Raw genomic sequence first — 19,260 nt, 5'->3', positions numbered from 1 at the left:
ATGAGGCAGGACAGTATTTCACATAAATATTGTTTAAGTATGATAACAGATAGATAGGTAGATACATAGATAGATGGCGATAGAGAGTTGAAATTTAGTGTTAAGACAATACAGTATTGAAGTATGAAAACGAGTAAACCATAAAAGCAAAGAAATTTACTGATGAGGCTACAGAATTTCCATAAGCGTTTCTCTCTCTCTCTCCCCCCCCCCCCCCCCCCCCCTCTCTCTCTCTCTCTCTCTCTCTCTCTCTCTCTCTCTCTCTGTGTGTGTGTGTGTGTGTGTGTGTGTGTGAGTGTATGTTTGTTTGTTTTTAAATTTGCCAGCCACTGCCATCTTTAATATTTAAATTTCCTGCAACTTTTTTCGAATTGTGCACAGTCTTTTCTTAATGACATAATTAAAAAACTGGACAAGTGTGAGCAGCACTTGCGCTCTGAGGGTTCTGTACAAACTTGATTATGTATATAGATAGTTCTGACGAATGTGTCTGCAAGTATCGAAACAAGTGACATAAATGTCAATGTCTTTTGATTGCATTGACTTAGAGGTTTAAAATTTTTACACTGCCAAGAGATCGTAGACGTTAGTACTTCACGGAAGTTTCAACTTGACACCTCTTCCGTTTCTATCGATTGAGCTACAGAACCCTAAAAAATGGGTGTGGCTTGTGACATAATCGAAATGTCATTGACCCTGCCTGAGCATGTAGGCAACTTGCACTTTTGCACCTGCGCGCAGTTGCCTTCCTCAAGGAGAAGTGGACGCCATCTTGGATTGTCATGTCACTGGTATCGAATACTTCAGAACCGCGTTTAAGTACAAAGCGATCCAGAAACTGCATGTACATTCTACTCCTGACGTCCTATCCAGCGAGCAGGAAAGTCGTAGTTGAGCACTTTCCTAGACACAAGCGAGTGGTGAGCTGGGCACTCTTTTCGCTCGTATTTCAAGTGGTACATTCTCTAGGAGTGCCAGTAGCAGTTCGGTAAGAAATTTTGGGTATCTTTTCTTCATTAAGGCTCCTCAATGAAATAAGGACTACTCAAATAGTCTCCATTAATCTCGCACCAAACTCTCATACTTCACTGCTTTGTTCAGCCTGCCCAAGCCATTGCGGATTATCAGCAGCTCAGCAACGGATATCTCTTACACTCATAATCCCATGATTTCTGACAGTAACTTCATCGGTAGACAGAATTTTTTGAAGACGTCATGATGACGTATCAAAACCGAGCGACAGAATTTGATACGTCTTCTGCTATCCCACTGGTTAATCTGCTGGTGAAGTGACACGTCATACGGATGGAAACTGTTTGCGTACAAAATGCGAAGACCGTTATGATTACGTATTTCTGAGGCATTCCAATTTCTCTGGAGCCTCACATATGTGGATTAAGAGCAACAACTGCCAGAACATCTACACTCCTGGAAATGGAAAAAAGAACACATTGACACCGGTGTGTCAGACCCACCATACTTGCTCCGGACACTGCGAGAGGGCTGTACAAGCAATGATCACACGCACGGCACAGCGGACACACCAGGAACCGCGGTGTTGGCCGTCGAATGGCGCTAGCTGCGCAGCATTTGTGCACCGCCGCCATCAGTGTCAGCCAGTTTGCCGTGGCATACGGAGCTCCATCGCAGTCTTTAACACTGGTAGCATGCCGCGACAGCGTGGACGTGAACCGTATGTGCAGTTGACGGACTTTGAGCGAGGGCGTATAGTGGGCATGCGGGAGGCCGGGTGCACGTACCGCCGAACTGCTCAACACGTGGGGCGTGAGGTCTCCACAGTACATCGATGTTGTCGCCAGTGGTCGGCGGAAGGTGCACGTGCCCGTCGACCTGGGACCGGACCGCAGCGAAGCACGGATGCACGCCAAGACCGTAGGATCCTACGCAGTGCCGTAGGGGACCGCACCGCCACTTCCTAGCAAATTAGGGACACTGTTGCTCCTAGGGTATCGGCGAGGACCATTCGCAACCGTCTCCATGAAGCTGGGCTACGGTCCCGCACACCGTTAGGCCGTCTTCCGCTCACGCCCCAACATCGTGCAGCCCGCCTCCAGTGGTGTCGCGACAGGCGTGAATGGAGGGACGAATGGAGACGTGTCGTCTTCAGCGATGAGAGTCGCTTCTGCCTTGGTGCCAATGATGGTCGTATGCGTGTTTGGCGCCGTGCAGGTGAGCGCCACAATCAGGACTGCATACGACTGAGGCACACAGGGCCAACACCCGGCATCATGGTGTGGGGAGCGATCTCCTACACTGGCCATACACCACTGGTGATCGTCGAGGGGACACTGAATAGTGCACGGTACATCCAAACCGTCATCGAACCCATCGTTCTACCATTCCTAGACCGGCAAGGGAACTTGCTGTTCCAACAGGACAATGCACGTCCGCATGTATCCCGTGCCACCCAACGTGCTCTAGATGGTGTAAGTCAACTACCCTGGCCAGCAAGATCTCCGGATCTGTCCCCCATTGAGCATGTTTGGGACTGGATGAAGCGTCGTCTCACGCGGTCTGCACGTCCAGCACGAACGCTGGTCCAACTGAGGCGCCAGGTGGAAATGGCATGGCAAGCCGTTCCACAGGACTACATCCAGCATCTCTACGATCGTCTCCATGGGAGAATAGCAGCCTGCATTGCTGCGAAAAGTGGATATACACTGTACTAGTGCTGACATTGTGCATGCTCTGTTGCCTGTGTCTATGTGCCTGTGGTTCTGTCAGTGTGATCATGTGATGTATCTGACCCCAGGAATGTGTCAATAAAGTTTCCCCTTCCTGGGACAATGAATTCACGGTGTTCTTATTTCAATTTCCAGGAGTGTATTTCCTTCGCTCTGCTCTTTGCAGGCTTACTCCTTTCCATCTGTGTAGTATTCCAGTGTCTTTCAATAACAATTTTAGCACATTCGCTGAATTTTCATTCTTTTCGAACACTATGTTCGGATACTTTTGTACACACAACTCAACTGTCCTCTTCAGCCTCCTTCTTCAGTCTCCGTATTGAAGTAGTATATCTAGTTTCTCTTGTATGCGAAAGACATTTATTTTGGTTCAAATGGCTCTGAGCACTATGGGACTCAACTGCTGAGGTCATTAGTCCCCTAGAACTTAGAACTAGTTAAACCTAACTAACCTAAGGACATCACAAACATCCATGCCCGAGGCAGGATTCGAACCTGCGACCGTAGCGGTCTTGCGGTTCCAGACTGCAGCCCCTTTAACCGCACGGCCACTTCGGCCGGCGACATTTATTTTTTCAGACTAAAAAGCACTCGAAGCAAGTGAACGATACGGATAGAACGAAAGCTGCTTTTCCGCAGTGCTCCCTCTATACCTGTATCATGATGGTGCAACACGTCGTTTGCTTCTTATCCGACGTGACGCATTTTCTTATTTGGGTATGGAATCACTATCTTCCACATAAGACCGTAACTGGTTTCATGTTCAAAATACATAAGTCTCAAATTATAACACTGCAGTTACTCCGAATGTAGTTACTGGATTTAAAAGAATGAAACGCTGATGAATATGTCTGTTTTAGAACTACGGTTCTGGCAGTAGAAATGATTAGATTACCATTTGAAAAAGCGATGCAGATACCGACATACTGCCAATTAATGTAGCCATGTAAAGAGAGTTTACGTCTTTTTGTGAGGACTTTCTCACAGTGCACCTGGGTGAAAACAGAATTGTTGCTGTTGTGGTCTTCAGTCCTGAGACTGGTTTGATGCAGCTCTCCATGCTACTCTATCCTGTGAAAGCTTCTTCATCCTTCTGAATCTGCTTGCTGTATTCATCTCTTAGTCCCACTCTACGATTTTTACCCTCCACGCTGCCCTCCAATACTAAATTGGTGATTCCTTGATGCTTCAGAACACGTCCTACCAACCGGCCCCTTCTTCTAGTCAAGTTGTGCCACAAACTCCTCTTCTCCCCTATTCTATTCAATACCTCCTCATTAGTTATGTGGTCTATCCATCTAATCTTCAGCATTCTTCTGTAGCACCACATTTCGAAAGCTTCTATTCTCTTCTTGTCCAAACTATTTATCGTCCATGTTTCACTTCCATACATGGCTACACTCCATACAAATACTTTCAGAAACGACTTCCTGACACTTAAATCTATACTCGATGTTAACAAATTTCTCTTCTTCAGAAACGCTTTCCTTGCCATTGCCAGTCTACATTTCATATCCTCTCTACTTCGACCATCATCAGTTATCTTGCTCCCCAAATAGCAAAACTCATTTGCTACTTTAAGCGTCTCATTTCCTAATCTAATACTCTCAGCATCACCCGATTTAATCCGACTACATTCCATTATCCTAGTTTTGCTTTTGTTGATGTTCGTCTTATATCCTCCTTTCAAGACACTTTCCATTCCGTTCAACTGCCCTTCCAAGTCCTTTGCTGTCTCTGACAGAATTACAATGACATCGGCGAACCTCAAAGTTTTTATTTTTGCTCCATGGATTTTAATACCTACTCCGAGTTTTTCTTTTCCTTCCTTTACTGCTTGCTCAATATACAGATTATATAACATCGGGGAGAGGCTACAATTCTGTCTCACTCCCTTCCCAACCACTGCTTCCCTTTCATGTCCCTCGACTCTTTATAACTGCCATCTGGTTTCTGTACAAATTGTTAATAGCCTTCGCTCCCTGTATTTTACCCCTGCCACCTTCAAAATTTGAAAGAGAGTATTCCAGTCAACATTTTCAAAAGCTTTCTCTAAGTCTACAAATGACAGAAACGTAGGTTTGCCTTTCCTTAATCAGAATTACGATATCTTAAACCAGGGTCTGGCATGGGGTCAAAACCGGACGTGAGCACGATGTGCTGCACGTGTGGGGGCCGAAGCTCGGCCTGTCTCGTGTTTGCTTGGTCATTCTCGGATCTACTCGGTATAGCTTGACATTTTATTTAGCATTTCGGCATTTTTCGGCCAATGTGACATTCCTCAATTGGCAGAATCATGGTGTCGTTACCGTTTGCCCTTCGCTATTTGTTTGTGGTCTACAGGAAGTTGACAGGTCCAGTGCCTGTTCGCACAAAAAGCGGCAGTCTAGAGATCTAGCGCCACAAGCCTTTAAAAATGAATTGGAATGACAGAAGGGAAAGGTGATAATTCCCAGTATCTATTATGCAGTCGCATAATCTACAGGAACCGTAAACTCACTGTGGAACGACATTACATTCAGAAAGAATTTAAAGATTCAGTTAAAGTGATTGAAAGAGCAAAAAATTGAAGTGATCGATAGACGGCAGTCATTGCACTGTGCATCAAGAAACACTTTGTGCTAAATTTACAGACAGGAACACATGACAAAATCGATAGAACGAATAATATATTTTCTGAAGTCGCACGCATTATTATACTGTCAGTTGCAACAATTTTCGATGGAGCTGAACGAAGAACATGGAGACTATATATATTACTGCTAATCACATTGGTGAAATCGAGGGTCGGGTCTCGAATGATTTTTCGAGGTAAAGCCCACTATTTAAGAGTTTATGAAGGAGAAAGGACTGCAGGAACGAAAATTAAAACATCCGGAATGGATAGCAGACCTCGCATTTTATGTGGGCTTCACTGCACACTATCCACAGTAAGACACTGCACGGTGAAGCACAACTTATTTCTGATTTGATGGGGATGCGTTTAAAAACAAAATCACATTGTGGCAGGACAAATTTTGACAAGAAAACGTATATTCATTTTCGAGGCCGTTTGCCATTTCAATTGAAACAGCCCCTGTTCCTTTTCAGATGAAATTGACTGATCTGCAATGTGGTTGCTGTTTAAAAGACAAATTCTTTTACGTTAAGACTTTCCAAGAAATCTACGTTGTTTCTCTTGGAAAGAGTTTCAACGTCTGCATAATGAAGTTGCAAACGTGATAAAATATTTCGATCAAACATATGTGTGTAAAAGGTTGTTTTCGATTTTTGTTGTTGTTGTTGTTGTTGTTGTGGTCTTCAGTCCTGAGACTGGTTTGATGCAGTTCTCCAGGCTACTCTATCCTGTGCAAGCTTCTTCATCTCGCTGTACTTACTACAACCTACATCCTTCTGAATCTGCTTAGTGTATTCATGTCTTGGTCTCCCTATACGATTTTTACCCTCCATGCTGCCCTACAATGCTAAATTTGTGATCCTTTGATGCCTCAGAACATGTCCTACCAACCGGTCCCTTCTTCTTGTCAAGTCGTGCCACAAACTCCTCTTCTCCCCAATTTTATTCAATACTTCCTCAGTAGTTATATGATCTACCTACCTAATCTTCAGCATTCTTCTGTAGCACTACATTTCGAAAGCTTCTATTCTCTCCTTGTCCAAACTATTTACCGTCCATGTTTCACTTCCGTACATGGCTACACTCCATACAAATACTTTCAGAAACTACTTCCTGACACTTAAATCTATACTCGATGTTAACAAATTTCTCTTCTTCAGAAAAGCTTCCTTGCCATTGCCAGTCTATATTTTATTTCCTCTCTACTTCGACCATCATCAGTTATTTTCCTCCCCAAATAGCAAAACTCCTTTACTATTTTAAGTGTCTCATTTCCTAATCTAATTCCCTCAGCATCACCCGACTTAATTCGACTAGATTCCATTATCCTCGTTTTGCTTTTGTTGATGTTCATCTTATACCCTCCTTTCAAGACACTGTCCATTCCGTTCAACTGCCCTTCCAAGTCCTTTGGTGTCTCTGACGGTATTTACAATGTCGTCGGCGAACCTCAAAGTTTTTATATCTTCTCCATGGATTTTAATACCTACTCCGAGTTTTTCTTTTGCTTCCTTTACTGCTTGCTCAATATACAGATTGAATAGCATCGGAGAGAGGCTACAACCCTGTCTCACTCCTTTCCCAACCACCGCTTCCCTTTCATACCTCTCGACTCTTATAACTGCCATCTGGTTTCTGTACAAACTGTAAATAGCCTTTCGCTCCCTGTATTTTACCTCCGCCACCTTTAGAATTTGAAAAAGTGTATTCCAGTCAACATTGTCAAAAGCTAGAAACGTAGGTTTTCCTTTCCTTAATATTTCTTCTAAGATAAGTCGTAAGGTCAGTATTGCCTCACGTGTTCAAATATTTCTACGGAATCCAAACTGATCTTCCCCGAGGTCGGCTTCTACCAGTTTTTCCATTCGTCTGTAAAGAATTCGAGTTAGTATTTTGCAGCTGTGACTTATTAAACTGATGGTTCCGTAATTTTCACATCTGTCAACGTCTGCTTTCTTTGGGATTGCAATTATTATATTCTTCTTGAAGTCTGAGGATATTTCGCCTATCTCATACATCTTGCTCACCAGATGGTAGAGTTTTGTCAAGGCTGGCTCTCCCAAGGTTATCAGTAGTTCTAATGGAATGTTGTCTACTCTCGGCGCCTTGTTTCGGCTTAGGTCTTTCAGTGCTCTGTCAAAATCTTCACGCAGAATCCTATCTCCTATTTCATCTTCATCTACGTTCTGTGCATCGCCCTTGTATAGGCCCTCTATATACTCCTTCCACCTTTCTGCTTTCCCTTCTTTGCTTAGAACTGGGTTTCCACGTGAGCTCTTGATAATCATGCAAGTGGTTCTCTTTTCTCCAAAGGTCTCTTTAGTTTTCCTGTAGGCAGTATCTATCTTACCCCTAGTGAGATACGCCTCTACATCCTTACATTTGTCCTTTAGCCAACCCTGCTTAGCCATTTTGCACTTCCTGTCGATCTCATTTTTGAGACGTTTGTATTCCTTTTTGCCTGCTTCATGTACTGGGTTTCTATATTTTCTCCTTTCATCAATTAAATTCAATATTTCTTCTGTTAACTAAGGATTTCTACTAGCCCTCGTCTTTTTACCTACTTGATCCTCTGCTGCCTTCACTACTTCATCCCTCAGATCTACCCACTCTTCTTCTACTGTATTTCTTTCCCCCCTTCGTGTCAATTGTTTCCTTATGCTCTCCCTGAAACTCTGTACAAGCTCTGGCTTAGTCGGTTTATCCAGGTCGCATCTCCTTAAATTCCCACCTTTCTGCAGTTGCTTCAGTTTTAATCTACAGTTCATAACCAATAGATTGTGGTCAGAGTCTACATCTGCCCCTGGAAATGTCTTACAATGTAAAATCTGGTTTCTAAATCTCTGTCTTACCATTATATAATCTATCTGATACCTTCTAGTATCCCCAGGATTCATCCATATATACAACCTTCTTTTATGATTCTTGAACCAAGTGGTTCTCTTACCCCTAGTGATGATTAAGTTATGCTCTTTGCAAAATTCTACCAGACTGCTTCCTCTTTCATTTCTTACCCCCAGTCCGTATTCACCTACTATGTTTCCTTCTCTCCCTTTTCCTACTCTCGAATTTCAGTCACAAATGACTATTAAATTTTCGTCTCCCTTCACTACCTGAATAATTTCTTTTATCTCATCATACATTTTATCAATTTCTTCATCATCTGCAGAGCTACTTGGCATATAAACTTGTACCACTGTAGTAGGCGTGGGCTTTGTGTGTATCTTGGCCACAATAATGCGTTCACTATGCTGTTTGTAGTAGCTTACCCGCACTCCTATTTTTTTTATTCATTATTAAATCTACTCTTTCATTACCCCTATTTGATTTTGTATTTATAACCCTGTATTCACCTGACCAAAAGTCTTGTTCCTCCTGCCATCGAACTTTTTCGATTACGAAACTAAATAAATCATGATTACGTGGCAACCTGAGTGCGAAAATCTATGAGATTGTCTCGTGTGTCCGTATACCGCCAGTTTGTACCCGATAAAATGTTATGTCTTCAGCGCGCCTAAAATAATAGAGTAATACTGAAATTTTTTTGTGATCTATGCTGTTGAGAAACATATAATATGAAACCAAGTCGTGTGTAGTATAAGTGCTTTGCTATTGATACATGGCACATTTTCAGTTTTCCCCCTCTTCCACCTTGTGCAGCCAGACAAGAGAGTTACGCACGCATGCAAGAGCAGAGTCCTCTTCTTGCTCGTACCTTTCATAAACGGTTCCAGAAACATTTTAGGTGTACAGTTTAACTAAACCACCCCATATAGAGCAAAAGAATATCCTTCGGCATATGTATGATATGTTCCTGGGATCGGCCGGCCGGGGTGGCCGAGCGGTTCTAGGCGCTACAGCCTGGAACCACGCGACCGCTACGGTCGCAGGTTCGAATCCCGCCCCGGGCATGGATGTGTGTGATGTCCTTAGGTTAGTTGGGTTTAAGTAGTTCTAAGTTCTAGGGGACTGATGACCTTAGAAGTTAAGTCCCATAGTGCTCAGAGCCATTTGAACCATTATTCCTGGAATCCTAATATTAATGTTCCTTATAATATGTATGTGAGGGTCAAATGCGTGACTAAGTGAACACATGTGCTTTTGAAGCTAACTGAAGGATTAAATCTGGACGTTTGGAAATTGAAACTGTGAGGGCAAGTCATCAGTTGTGCATGGATAACTCAGTCAATAAGGGGGTTGCTCGTCAAAAACGAAGTTCTGGCCTTGAGTTCTGGACCGGCATACAACTTGAGTTTTTTAGAAAGTTTCAAAAACTCGACCTTGCTATAGAGTGACAGATCAGTTCTGCAAAATACCTCTAGGCTGTGGCTGAGCCATTTCTTCCTGGGTGCTAGTCTCGCAAGATATTCAGGAGAGCTTCTGTGATGTTCGGCAAGTAAAAGCTAAGTACTTGGTAGTACTGAAACTGTGTAAGCCGGTGGTAAGTCGTGTCTGCATAGCTTAGGCAGCAATAACGTCATCCACGAAAGATACGACTTCGCGTTCAAATGTGAGTCAGGCACACAGTTTTAACCTGTCAGGAAGTTTCAAAACAGCGCAAACTCAGATGCAGACAGAAAGATTCACTGCGGACATAATAATGCTATCAACCCAAACTAACCACCTGCGAATCACAAGACTACTGGGACACCAACAGTACCAAGAAATTTTCTGTTGGAACTAAGCTGCTCGTTTGTTCATGCCACATTGTCATCCTTTTTTTTTGTTGAAACGTTTATGTTGCGTATTTTCTAGCTTTACAAACGGACGTATGGTGACTTTAATTCGGTTTCATAACACCTATGTGATAAATGAATGCATTTTGTAGTTATCATAAAATTTAATTGATATACTAGAGGAATGTCAATTGGAAATATTTGTTTAACTAAAAAACCTATGGCTGGCCGCAGTGGCCGAGCGGTTCTAGGCGCTTCAGACCTGAACCGCGCGACTGCTACGGTCGCAGGTTCGAATCCTGCCTCGGGCATGGATGTGTATGATGGCCTTAGGTTAGTTAGGTTTAAGTAGTTATAAATTCTAGGGGACAGATGACCTCAGAAGTTAAGTCCCATAGTGCTCAGAGCTATTTGAACCATCTGAACCAAAAAACCTATGAACCAATCAATTGCGCTACAGATGGAGTTTGGCCAAAAATACCCATTGGAAAGAATTATGAAATACACAATTGCAAGTTAAGTTAGAGTACTGTATTTTACTAATTAAAAACTAATGAATTAAAAATTAGGGCACGATTCTCGTTGAATAGCTGTTTCATGGACTGCAACATTAATAGTTGTCTTGTCCTTAACATCGTAAAATCATTTTGTTCATTAATTTTTTTTGAGGTGTATGTCGTCTCGTAAACTGGGGGTGACAAAAGTCTCGGGATACCTTCCAATATCGTGTCGATCGTACTTTTGCCCAGCGTAGTGCAGCAACTAGACGTGGCAAGGACTCAACAAGTTGTTGGAAGTCCCCTGCAGAAATATTGGGTCATGCTGCCTCTACAGCGGTCCATAATTGCGGAAGTGTTGCCGGTGCAGGATTTTGTGCACGAACTGATCTCTCGATTATGTCCCATAAATATCTGATTGTATTCACTTCGATCGAACTGCAGCTACCAAATAATTCGCTCAAATTGTCCAACATGTTCTCCAAACCCATCGTGAACAATTGTGGCCAGTTGACATGGCGCATTGTCATCCATTAAAATTTCATCATTGTTTGGGAACATGAAGTCCATGAATTGCTGCAGATGGTCCCCAAGTAACCGAACAGACACGCGATCCAGTTGGCCCACTCCATTATGGAGCCTCACCAGCTTGCGCAATGTGCTTCGGAGGTTCTGTGCCACATTCTAACCATACTATTAGGGACTCAGCTGACCAGGCCACAGTTTTCCAGTCGTCTAGGGTCCAACCGATATGGTCACGAGCCCAGAAGGGGTGCTGCAGGCGATGTTGTGCTGTCTGCTGCCATAGCCCATTAACACCAGATTTCGTCCTGCTGTCGTTCGTCGTACGTCCCACACTGATTTCTGCTGTTAACTGACAGCTCTACGGAAACGACGCTGCTCTCGGTGGCTAAGGGAAGACAGTCGGTGACTGCGTTGTCCGTGGGGAGAGATAATGCCTGAAATTTGGTATTCTCGGCACACTCTTAACATTGTGGATGTCGGAATACTGAATTCCCTACCGATTTCCGAAATGGAATGTCCCACGCATCTAGTTCCAAGTAACATTCTGTATTCAAAGTCAGTTAATACCCGTCATGCGGCCATAACCACGTCGGAAACCTTTGCACATGAATCACGTGAGCGCAAATTACAGTTCCGCCATTGCACTGCCTTTTGTACTTTGTGTACGCGATACAACCGCCAACTGTCTATGGGCATTTCGCTATGCCATGATTTGTGGCACCTCATTGTAATACTGTTGTTGGAGGATACTTAATTGACAGATATACAGGGCTATTACAAATGATTGAAGCGATTTCGTAAATTCACTGTAGCTCCATTCATTGACATAAGGTCACGACACACTACAGATACGTAGAAAAACTCATAAAGTTTTGTTCGGCTGAAGCCGCGCTTCAGGTTTCTGCCGCCAGAGCGCTCGAGAGCGCAGTGATACAAAATGGCGACAGGAGCCGAGAAAGCGTATGTCGTGCTTGAAATGCACTCACATCAGTCAGTCATAACAGTGCAACGACAGTTCAGGACCAAGTTCAACAAAGATCCACCAACTGCTAACTCCATTCGGCGATGGTATGCGCAGTTTAAAGCTTCTGGATGCCTCTGTAAGGGGAAATCAACGGGTCGGCCTGCAGTGAGCGAAGAAACGGTTGAACGCGTGCGGGCAAGTTTCACGCGTAGCCGCGGAAGTCGACGAATAAAGCAAGCAGGGAGCTAAACGTACCACAGCCGACGGTTTGGAAAATCTTACGGAAAAGGCTAAAGCAGAAGCATTTCTTAAACAGGAGATTGGAAAACCGATGGATCGGTCGTGGTGGAGATCATGATCAACAATTCATGTCATGGCCTCCACGCTCTCTCGACTTAACTCCATGCGATTTCTTTCTGTGGGGTTATGTGAAAGATTCAGTGTTTAAACCTCCTCTACCAAGAAACGTGCCAGAACTGCGAGCTCGCATCACCGATGCTTCCGAACTGATTGATGGGGACATGCTGCGCCGAGTGTGGGAGGAACTTGATTATCGGCTTGATGTCTGCCGAATGACTAAAGGGGCACATATCGAACATTTGTGAATGCCTAAAAAAACTTTTTGAGTTTTTGTATGTGTGTGCAAAGCATTGTGAAAATGTCTCAAATAATAAAGTTATTGTAGAGCTGTGAAACCGCTTCAATCATTTGTAATAACCCTGTATAATTAACTGATAACGAATTGCAATTCTTTTTCAGGAAATGTACGAGCTTGAATTCGCAGAACATGCAAAGTCTGGCATGACTCCGTACGATAAATTCCACAGTAAAAAGAAAATATTTTCTGAGTTCAACACAGCAAGTACGGCGAGCGAAGTTGATCAAAAGATCAAATACCCTGCAGTATTATTACCGATGAAACCAGTTTTGGATTATTTTTTCTTATTTATGGAGACTTCTTCAATACATGGTTTCAACCATTTGACCAGCAGGAAGAGGACACCAGCTGAATAGTGAGTTACATACTTTGACTTTTATTTCTTGGGAGTAATATCATACTGCACACTTATAGTTAAACAATTAAATGTTGCGAACCACTGAAGCAACATTACGGATTTGATATGTGTGTGGTTCTGTTATTTCTGACGTGTGCAAAGGAACAAAGATCCAGCAGCTGTATATATGTATGATGAAATGAAATAAATGCTGACTTCGACCGCAACTGGACGCTGATATGAATTCAATGGTGACAAGTAAACATTTGTGACGGATCGGAACTCAAACCCGTATTTTCCGCTTTACAGGAACGGTCACCTTAACCGTTTTTTTTTTTTTTTCGCGCATACGGTAGACAGACAAAGGCGAGGTTAAAACGAAGACTGAAAAATCCAAAGTCCGACCGAGATGCGATCCCACGCGCTCTCGGTTTCCAGGTACGCATCAGTCACCCCCCCCCCCCCCTTTTCCCCCGATACCTTACTCCAAAAAGGGCACAGAAAAGTATTCAGATTACCAGAATGCCACTAGATACACCGAAAAAAATTGAACGAAAGCAAAGCCACGACCGAGAATCGAAAACGGACCAGCGATTTGGCAATCCAACGCCTCATCCGCCATCTGTACACTGAAAAAAATGATAAAAAGTGGACTTTCTCCCTAGTCAGTCACTTCTTGCTACTATTTTTAACAAGACCAAAAGCATCACGAAATGGAATAACAATATATCTGAAAAGCGGCATTGACTAGGGCCGGCTAACTCAGCCGATAGCTTGACACTGAAATACAAAGTTCAACACATGACGAGTAAGTTGCCAGCTATTCATCGCCCTCGGCACAGTCTTATAGACGAAATTTAATAAGATAATAAGGCTAAATTTATCAGTTGCTGCCTGACGAAAACTTTTAGAAATTAACACAATTTTACCAACTTCAAACTAGTCGGACACAAACCCCCTCTCAACAATTTGTTCAAAAAGAATGTAAAACTAGTAACCAACGAATGCTAAAAAACCATGAAACTCCTGTGATAGTCCATCCAACACCGACGACTTACGAAAAGGCGATCTGAGAATAACGTCACAGGCATCGTCACATTGAAAAGAATCTAAAAACATAGCTTTATGTGCAGGTGTAAGTTTACAATCCGGGTCCCGAACAAACAAATAGGGTGACATACCGACAGGAACGGTTACCTCTTACTATCCAAGGTACACTGGTTGGATAAAAAGTAGTGGCAACACCGCTGTAACTTGAAATATGTGCGTCACCTCTCATACTGGCTGTTTGTATCTGGTAGCACAAAGCTAGCTGAAGTAGCGTAGTGAGTGGCGACGGCAGTGTTTGAGTCAACTGCTGTGTGTCCTTCATGAAAGTGTAGAAGGTCATTTCGAGCTCACAACAGTATGTTTAGGAAACAAGGAGAACGTGCATGTATCAAGACTGAAGTGTCACGTGGTCGTTGCAGACAGCAATGTTTTTGTCTGGCACTGAATCCTGTCATACTGCATGACAATGCATGATACCACATGGTGAACACTATGCAGAAGCTGCTGAGTACATGGGGGTGGGAGATACTGCAACATCCACCCTATTCATCCCATGCGATTAGCAACTGTTCTCCAAAATGAACGCGCTACGACACAAGAGAGAACATCGTCCATGCCATAGGGGGTTCCTTGCAAGACATCGACAGAAATGGATGCACTGACGTTGTACAAGGCCTCCCATCTCTGCGGTAAGGACGTCGACATGTGAAGTGATCACATTGAGGGCATGTAATACAGTGAACATCTTTAGTAACGTCTAATATGAATTATAGGCCTGTAGACACTGCTTTTTATCCAACCTATGTAGAACTGATGTACAGCATGGAATACAGTACTGGCCATTAAAATTGTTACACCAAGAAGAAATGCAGATGATAAATGGGTATTCAATGGACAAATATGTTATACTAGAACTGACATGTGATTACATTTTTACGCAATTAGGGGGGAATGTTGTCGTGCCCTTCAGTCTGAAGACTGATTTGATGCGGCTCTGCACTTTAGACTACTATGTGGAAGCCTCTTGATCCCTGCTTAGCTACTGCAGCTTACATCCACCGGAACTTGCTTGCTGTAGTGTGAAGCCTTGGTCCCCTCTAGAACTTTTATCTTTCCACCCTTAAAAAAAAAACTGCATTCCAAATCAAACTTTCGTTAATGTCTCAATTTATGTTTTACCAGCCTACCTTTACATGAAGTTGTGCCACAAATTTCTTTTCTTTCCAATTTGATTCAATATTTCTTTATTTCTAACTCTCAGTGTGCTTCTACATCTCCATATTTCAAATGCTGTTTTTCTCTTCTTGTTTGTACCATTTACAGTGGGTGTTTCACTTCCATATATGGCTACACTGAGACAAATAACTTCATAGAGGACTTTTTAAAACTTAAATTTATATTCATTGCTGAGAATTTTTTCTTTCTCAGAAACACTTTTCTTGCCATTACCAATCTGCGTTTTATATTCTCTTCTCTTCGACCATCACCATTTAGTTTGCTACCCAAATAGCATAGCACATCTACAGTAGAGGGACTAGGCCGTTTCTGGCGCATTTTGTTAGTGTGGGTTGCCTACATGAGGGGCAGGTATGCACTCAGGGGCAGACCTGTTGCTCTGCTTTGATAGACAGGTAATTAACCTATTGTTCTGCTAAGTGATTTTCCATGTCGCTGCACTTAACCTATTGTTCCCCCCCATACCCTCCCACTCCCTTCCCCCTCAGGAAATGCACCACGCCTCGCTGCTACAAGTACACTTTCAGGTCTGAGTTAACCTATTATTCTGATAAGTGCTTTTCCATGTCACCCACATTTCCTTTTGATTGACAGGTGCTTAACCTATTGTCCCACCACCCCCTCCTCTCCCCAAACCCCCTCCACCTGTCACTGCTACAGGGACACTTTCAAGTCTGAGTTATTGAAATAGGCCCCCCTCTCACTCTTATCAATTTCATTGACTACTTAATTAATTTCATCAATTAATTAACCTCTCTGGTGGGAAAGTGCCACACACCCCCAGTGGGAAGTTCAAATTCCATCAGGACAATGCAACCTCTATTAACCTAAGAAAACAGTGGGAAGATAGGTCACATTGTCTACTTAATTAAATTGATCAATTAATTAACCTCTCTGGTTGGAAAGTGCCACACCCCTTCCCAGGTGGTAAATTCAAATTTTGTCAGAATTTCGTGAGCGCCACGTCCACCTGGAATTGGAATAAAATATTTAGTCTCCACCACAATCCTTAACCGACCGCCACATCCCCTTACCAACCAATGTTGGCAGGCTGACATGTACCAATGTGTACTAATGTGCACTAGCGTGCACTAAAGCATAGTAAAGTGCACGAACGTGCACTATCGTGTACTAACACGCACAGTGCACACCCCCTTCCAAGATGGCGGCCGTGACGTCAGTTTATGATGCAAGTGCCACACCCACTGACTGGAAGTTTGAATTGTGGCGGGAAAAAAGGGCACCTCCACTAACCTAAGTCATCCGACCATCACCTCTTCCTAGGAATTGGCTGGAAAAAGACTCAGTTGATCGGTCATTTGGAGGGAATTCGATTGATCTGCGTGGAATATTGTTTAAACAATTTAGACAATGTGTAGAATATGTGGAAATGGTATATTGTTTATTTATTAAAAAAGTCAGTTTGTGGGGGTTGGATATCTCTTGCTCATCATTCTTGGCTGTTTGGGAGCATGTAGATCTTGCAAGAAGCAGTTACATGGGGCAAACATGTTGCACAACCTAATGTTAGGCACTGTACTCTGGGCTTCTTAACCTAATGTTTGGGCCTTTGTCAGGACTTAACCTATTGTTCTGTTAAGTGGTTTTCCATGTCACCGCACTTAAACAACTTATCTGTGGTGGGTATGCCATCACTCATCTGCCACTATGGCATTAGGACATCTCCAGCTGTAGGATATCGAAAATTGTGACCATTTTTTTCTCTTCTGTAAGACAGTGCTTCGACTTCTGTTTGCATAATGGTTCTGATTTCCCCGTCTGTGCTTAGAGACTGCTCTCTTTCCAAACAACAAGAATGCTTATATGATTAACGGTATTTTCGCGAGTGCGCACAGGCTTTTAGCGGTGAGAACGTTTGCGTATGTTGAAAGCAGGAAGGGAAACACGTGATGGACGGGCTGCCACGTTATTTTCGTAAACTGGTTCTGTTAGGGCAAGAATTTCCGTGCATACAAGCCGAGACATCACGAAAACTACTACAAAAGTGCATATTAAGTATTTCTCGGACGCTATGCAATTTGCAAGCGTTTGCTATAGATACTGAGATTCGTTCCAGAACCACAACCTTCAAGAGGAGACATTACCTGTACATTGATCGCAGTCAGACTGTAGCAGCAATACTAATATTTAATTATAGTTACACTGGTAAATATGTTACTGACTTTCAACATTCTTGTAAGTCTAGTATGTATTTGACGATCTGTAAATAACTTTTGCGGTGGTTAACTGGCAGTGCAACTTAGCGATCTGTGCAAAATAATTTTACTGCTGAAACTCTTGGTCTGCAGTAAAGAATGGCAAAAGATTCACTGGGAATAATGCACCCTCTGCGATTCTGGGAAGGATTGCAACATCTCCCTCTCACCACCTAGGACCCTATGTGTCATCGCATATGAGACAGACGTGAGCGTGCCTTGGAGTTCTGTGACGTCGGTATAACACCCGAAGAATTCTAACTGTATACATGGAAACAGGCCCAACTTTCACCAGCAGTGGCGTGAAAGCGATGGGTCGCGCTAGCTTGCATCCAGTAGTGGCTTGCGGTGGCGGCGGCGGCTGCAGTGGGAGTGGCGACAGCGTCGGGCGTCGAGTGGCAGAATGTGTTTTTTTTATGAGGAATCTTTCGTTTAAACTATATTCAATCGATTTCACCGACTAAAAGGATGCTTCGAATTAAGAAAAAATACCCCATACACGTGGAGAATACCGATTTAATTAATTTGCATACTTTTTAATACCAATGTGGTGTTAGAGGTACAAAGTTAATGGGAAGGAGTGTTTGAGTGGGTGACTTGGAGCAGAAGAGAAGGTTATGTGAAGAACGCTACATTAATTTGCATTATTTTTCTGTGGAACGAAGTACAATAGCTTAAGGGGGTGGGTGACAAAGAAGAGTGAGCCAGAAATGGCGTTGAAATGCATGTGAAATTCAAAAAGTGTACCAGAAAATGGTGGGAGGTCATAGCTGATTACTTAGTTTGGTATCAAAGGTGGTACAATTGTTTAAGTGCGGTGACATGGAAAACCACTGAACAGAACAATAGGTTAAGTGCTGACAAAGGCCCAAACATTAGAGTAAGGCACCCAGAGTACAGTACCTAACATTAGGTTATGCAACATGTTTGCCCCATGTAACTGCTTCTTGCAAGACCTACATGCTCCCAAACAGCCAAGAATGACGAGCAAGAGATATCCAACCCCCACAAACTGATTTTTTTGTAAATAAATGGTATACCATTTCTGTATATTCCATACATTGTCTAAATTGTTTAAACAATATTCCACACAGAGCAATCGAATTCACTCCTAATGATCGATCAACTGAGTCTTTTTCCAGCCAATTCCTAGGAAGAGGTGGCAGTTGGATGACTTAGGTTAGTGGAGGTGCCCTTTTGTCCCCACCACAATTCAAACTTCCAGCCAGGGGTGTGTCACTTGAGTCATAAAGTGACGTCACAGCCGTCATCTTGGATGAGGTTGTGCACTGTGCATGTCAGTACACGATAGTGCACGTTCGTGCACGTTAGTACACATTAGTGCATGTTAATACACATTAGTACACATTAGTTCTCTTTAGTACATGGTAGCCCACCAATATCGTTTGGTAAGGGGACGTGGCGGTCAGTAGAGAATCGTGGTGGAGACTAAATATTTCATTACAAGTCCAGGTGGGCACAGCACTCGCGAAACTCTGACAAAATTTGAATTTCCCACCTGGGAGGGGGGTGTGGCACTTTCCCACCAGAGAGGTTAATTAATTGATCAATTTAATTAAGTAGTCAATGTGACCTATCTTCCTGCCATTTTCTTCTGTTAATGGAGGTTGCATTGTCCTGATGGAATTTGAACTTCCCACCAGGGGTACGTGGCACTTTCCCACCAGAGAGGTTAATTAATTCATGAAATTAATTAAGTAGTCAATGAAATTGGTAAGAGTGAGAGGGGGGCCTATTTCAATAACTCAGACTTGAAAG

The 19,260-nt window shown here is 43.1% G+C and overlaps 1 protein-coding gene across 1 annotated transcript in view; it reads left to right on the top strand.

Moving 5' to 3' along the window:
* LOC126471298 (uncharacterized) overlaps positions 1 to 19,260 on the top strand; it is a 146,589-nt gene that overhangs the window by 27,033 nt on the left and 100,296 nt on the right. The window contains exon 2 of the mRNA XM_050099418.1: positions 12,744 to 12,997. Coding sequence (XP_049955375.1) covers positions 12,747 to 12,997 — 251 coding nt within the window. The 5' untranslated portion in view covers positions 12,744 to 12,746. The remainder of the gene's footprint in view (positions 1 to 12,743; positions 12,998 to 19,260) is intronic.

This window comes from Schistocerca serialis, chromosome 3, assembly GCF_023864345.2.
Source record: "Schistocerca serialis cubense isolate TAMUIC-IGC-003099 chromosome 3, iqSchSeri2.2, whole genome shotgun sequence".
Taxonomy (NCBI): domain Eukaryota; kingdom Metazoa; phylum Arthropoda; class Insecta; order Orthoptera; family Acrididae; genus Schistocerca; species Schistocerca serialis.
The sequence above is the reverse complement of the archived record's forward strand: the minus strand, read 5'-3'. Positions and strand labels throughout refer to the sequence as shown.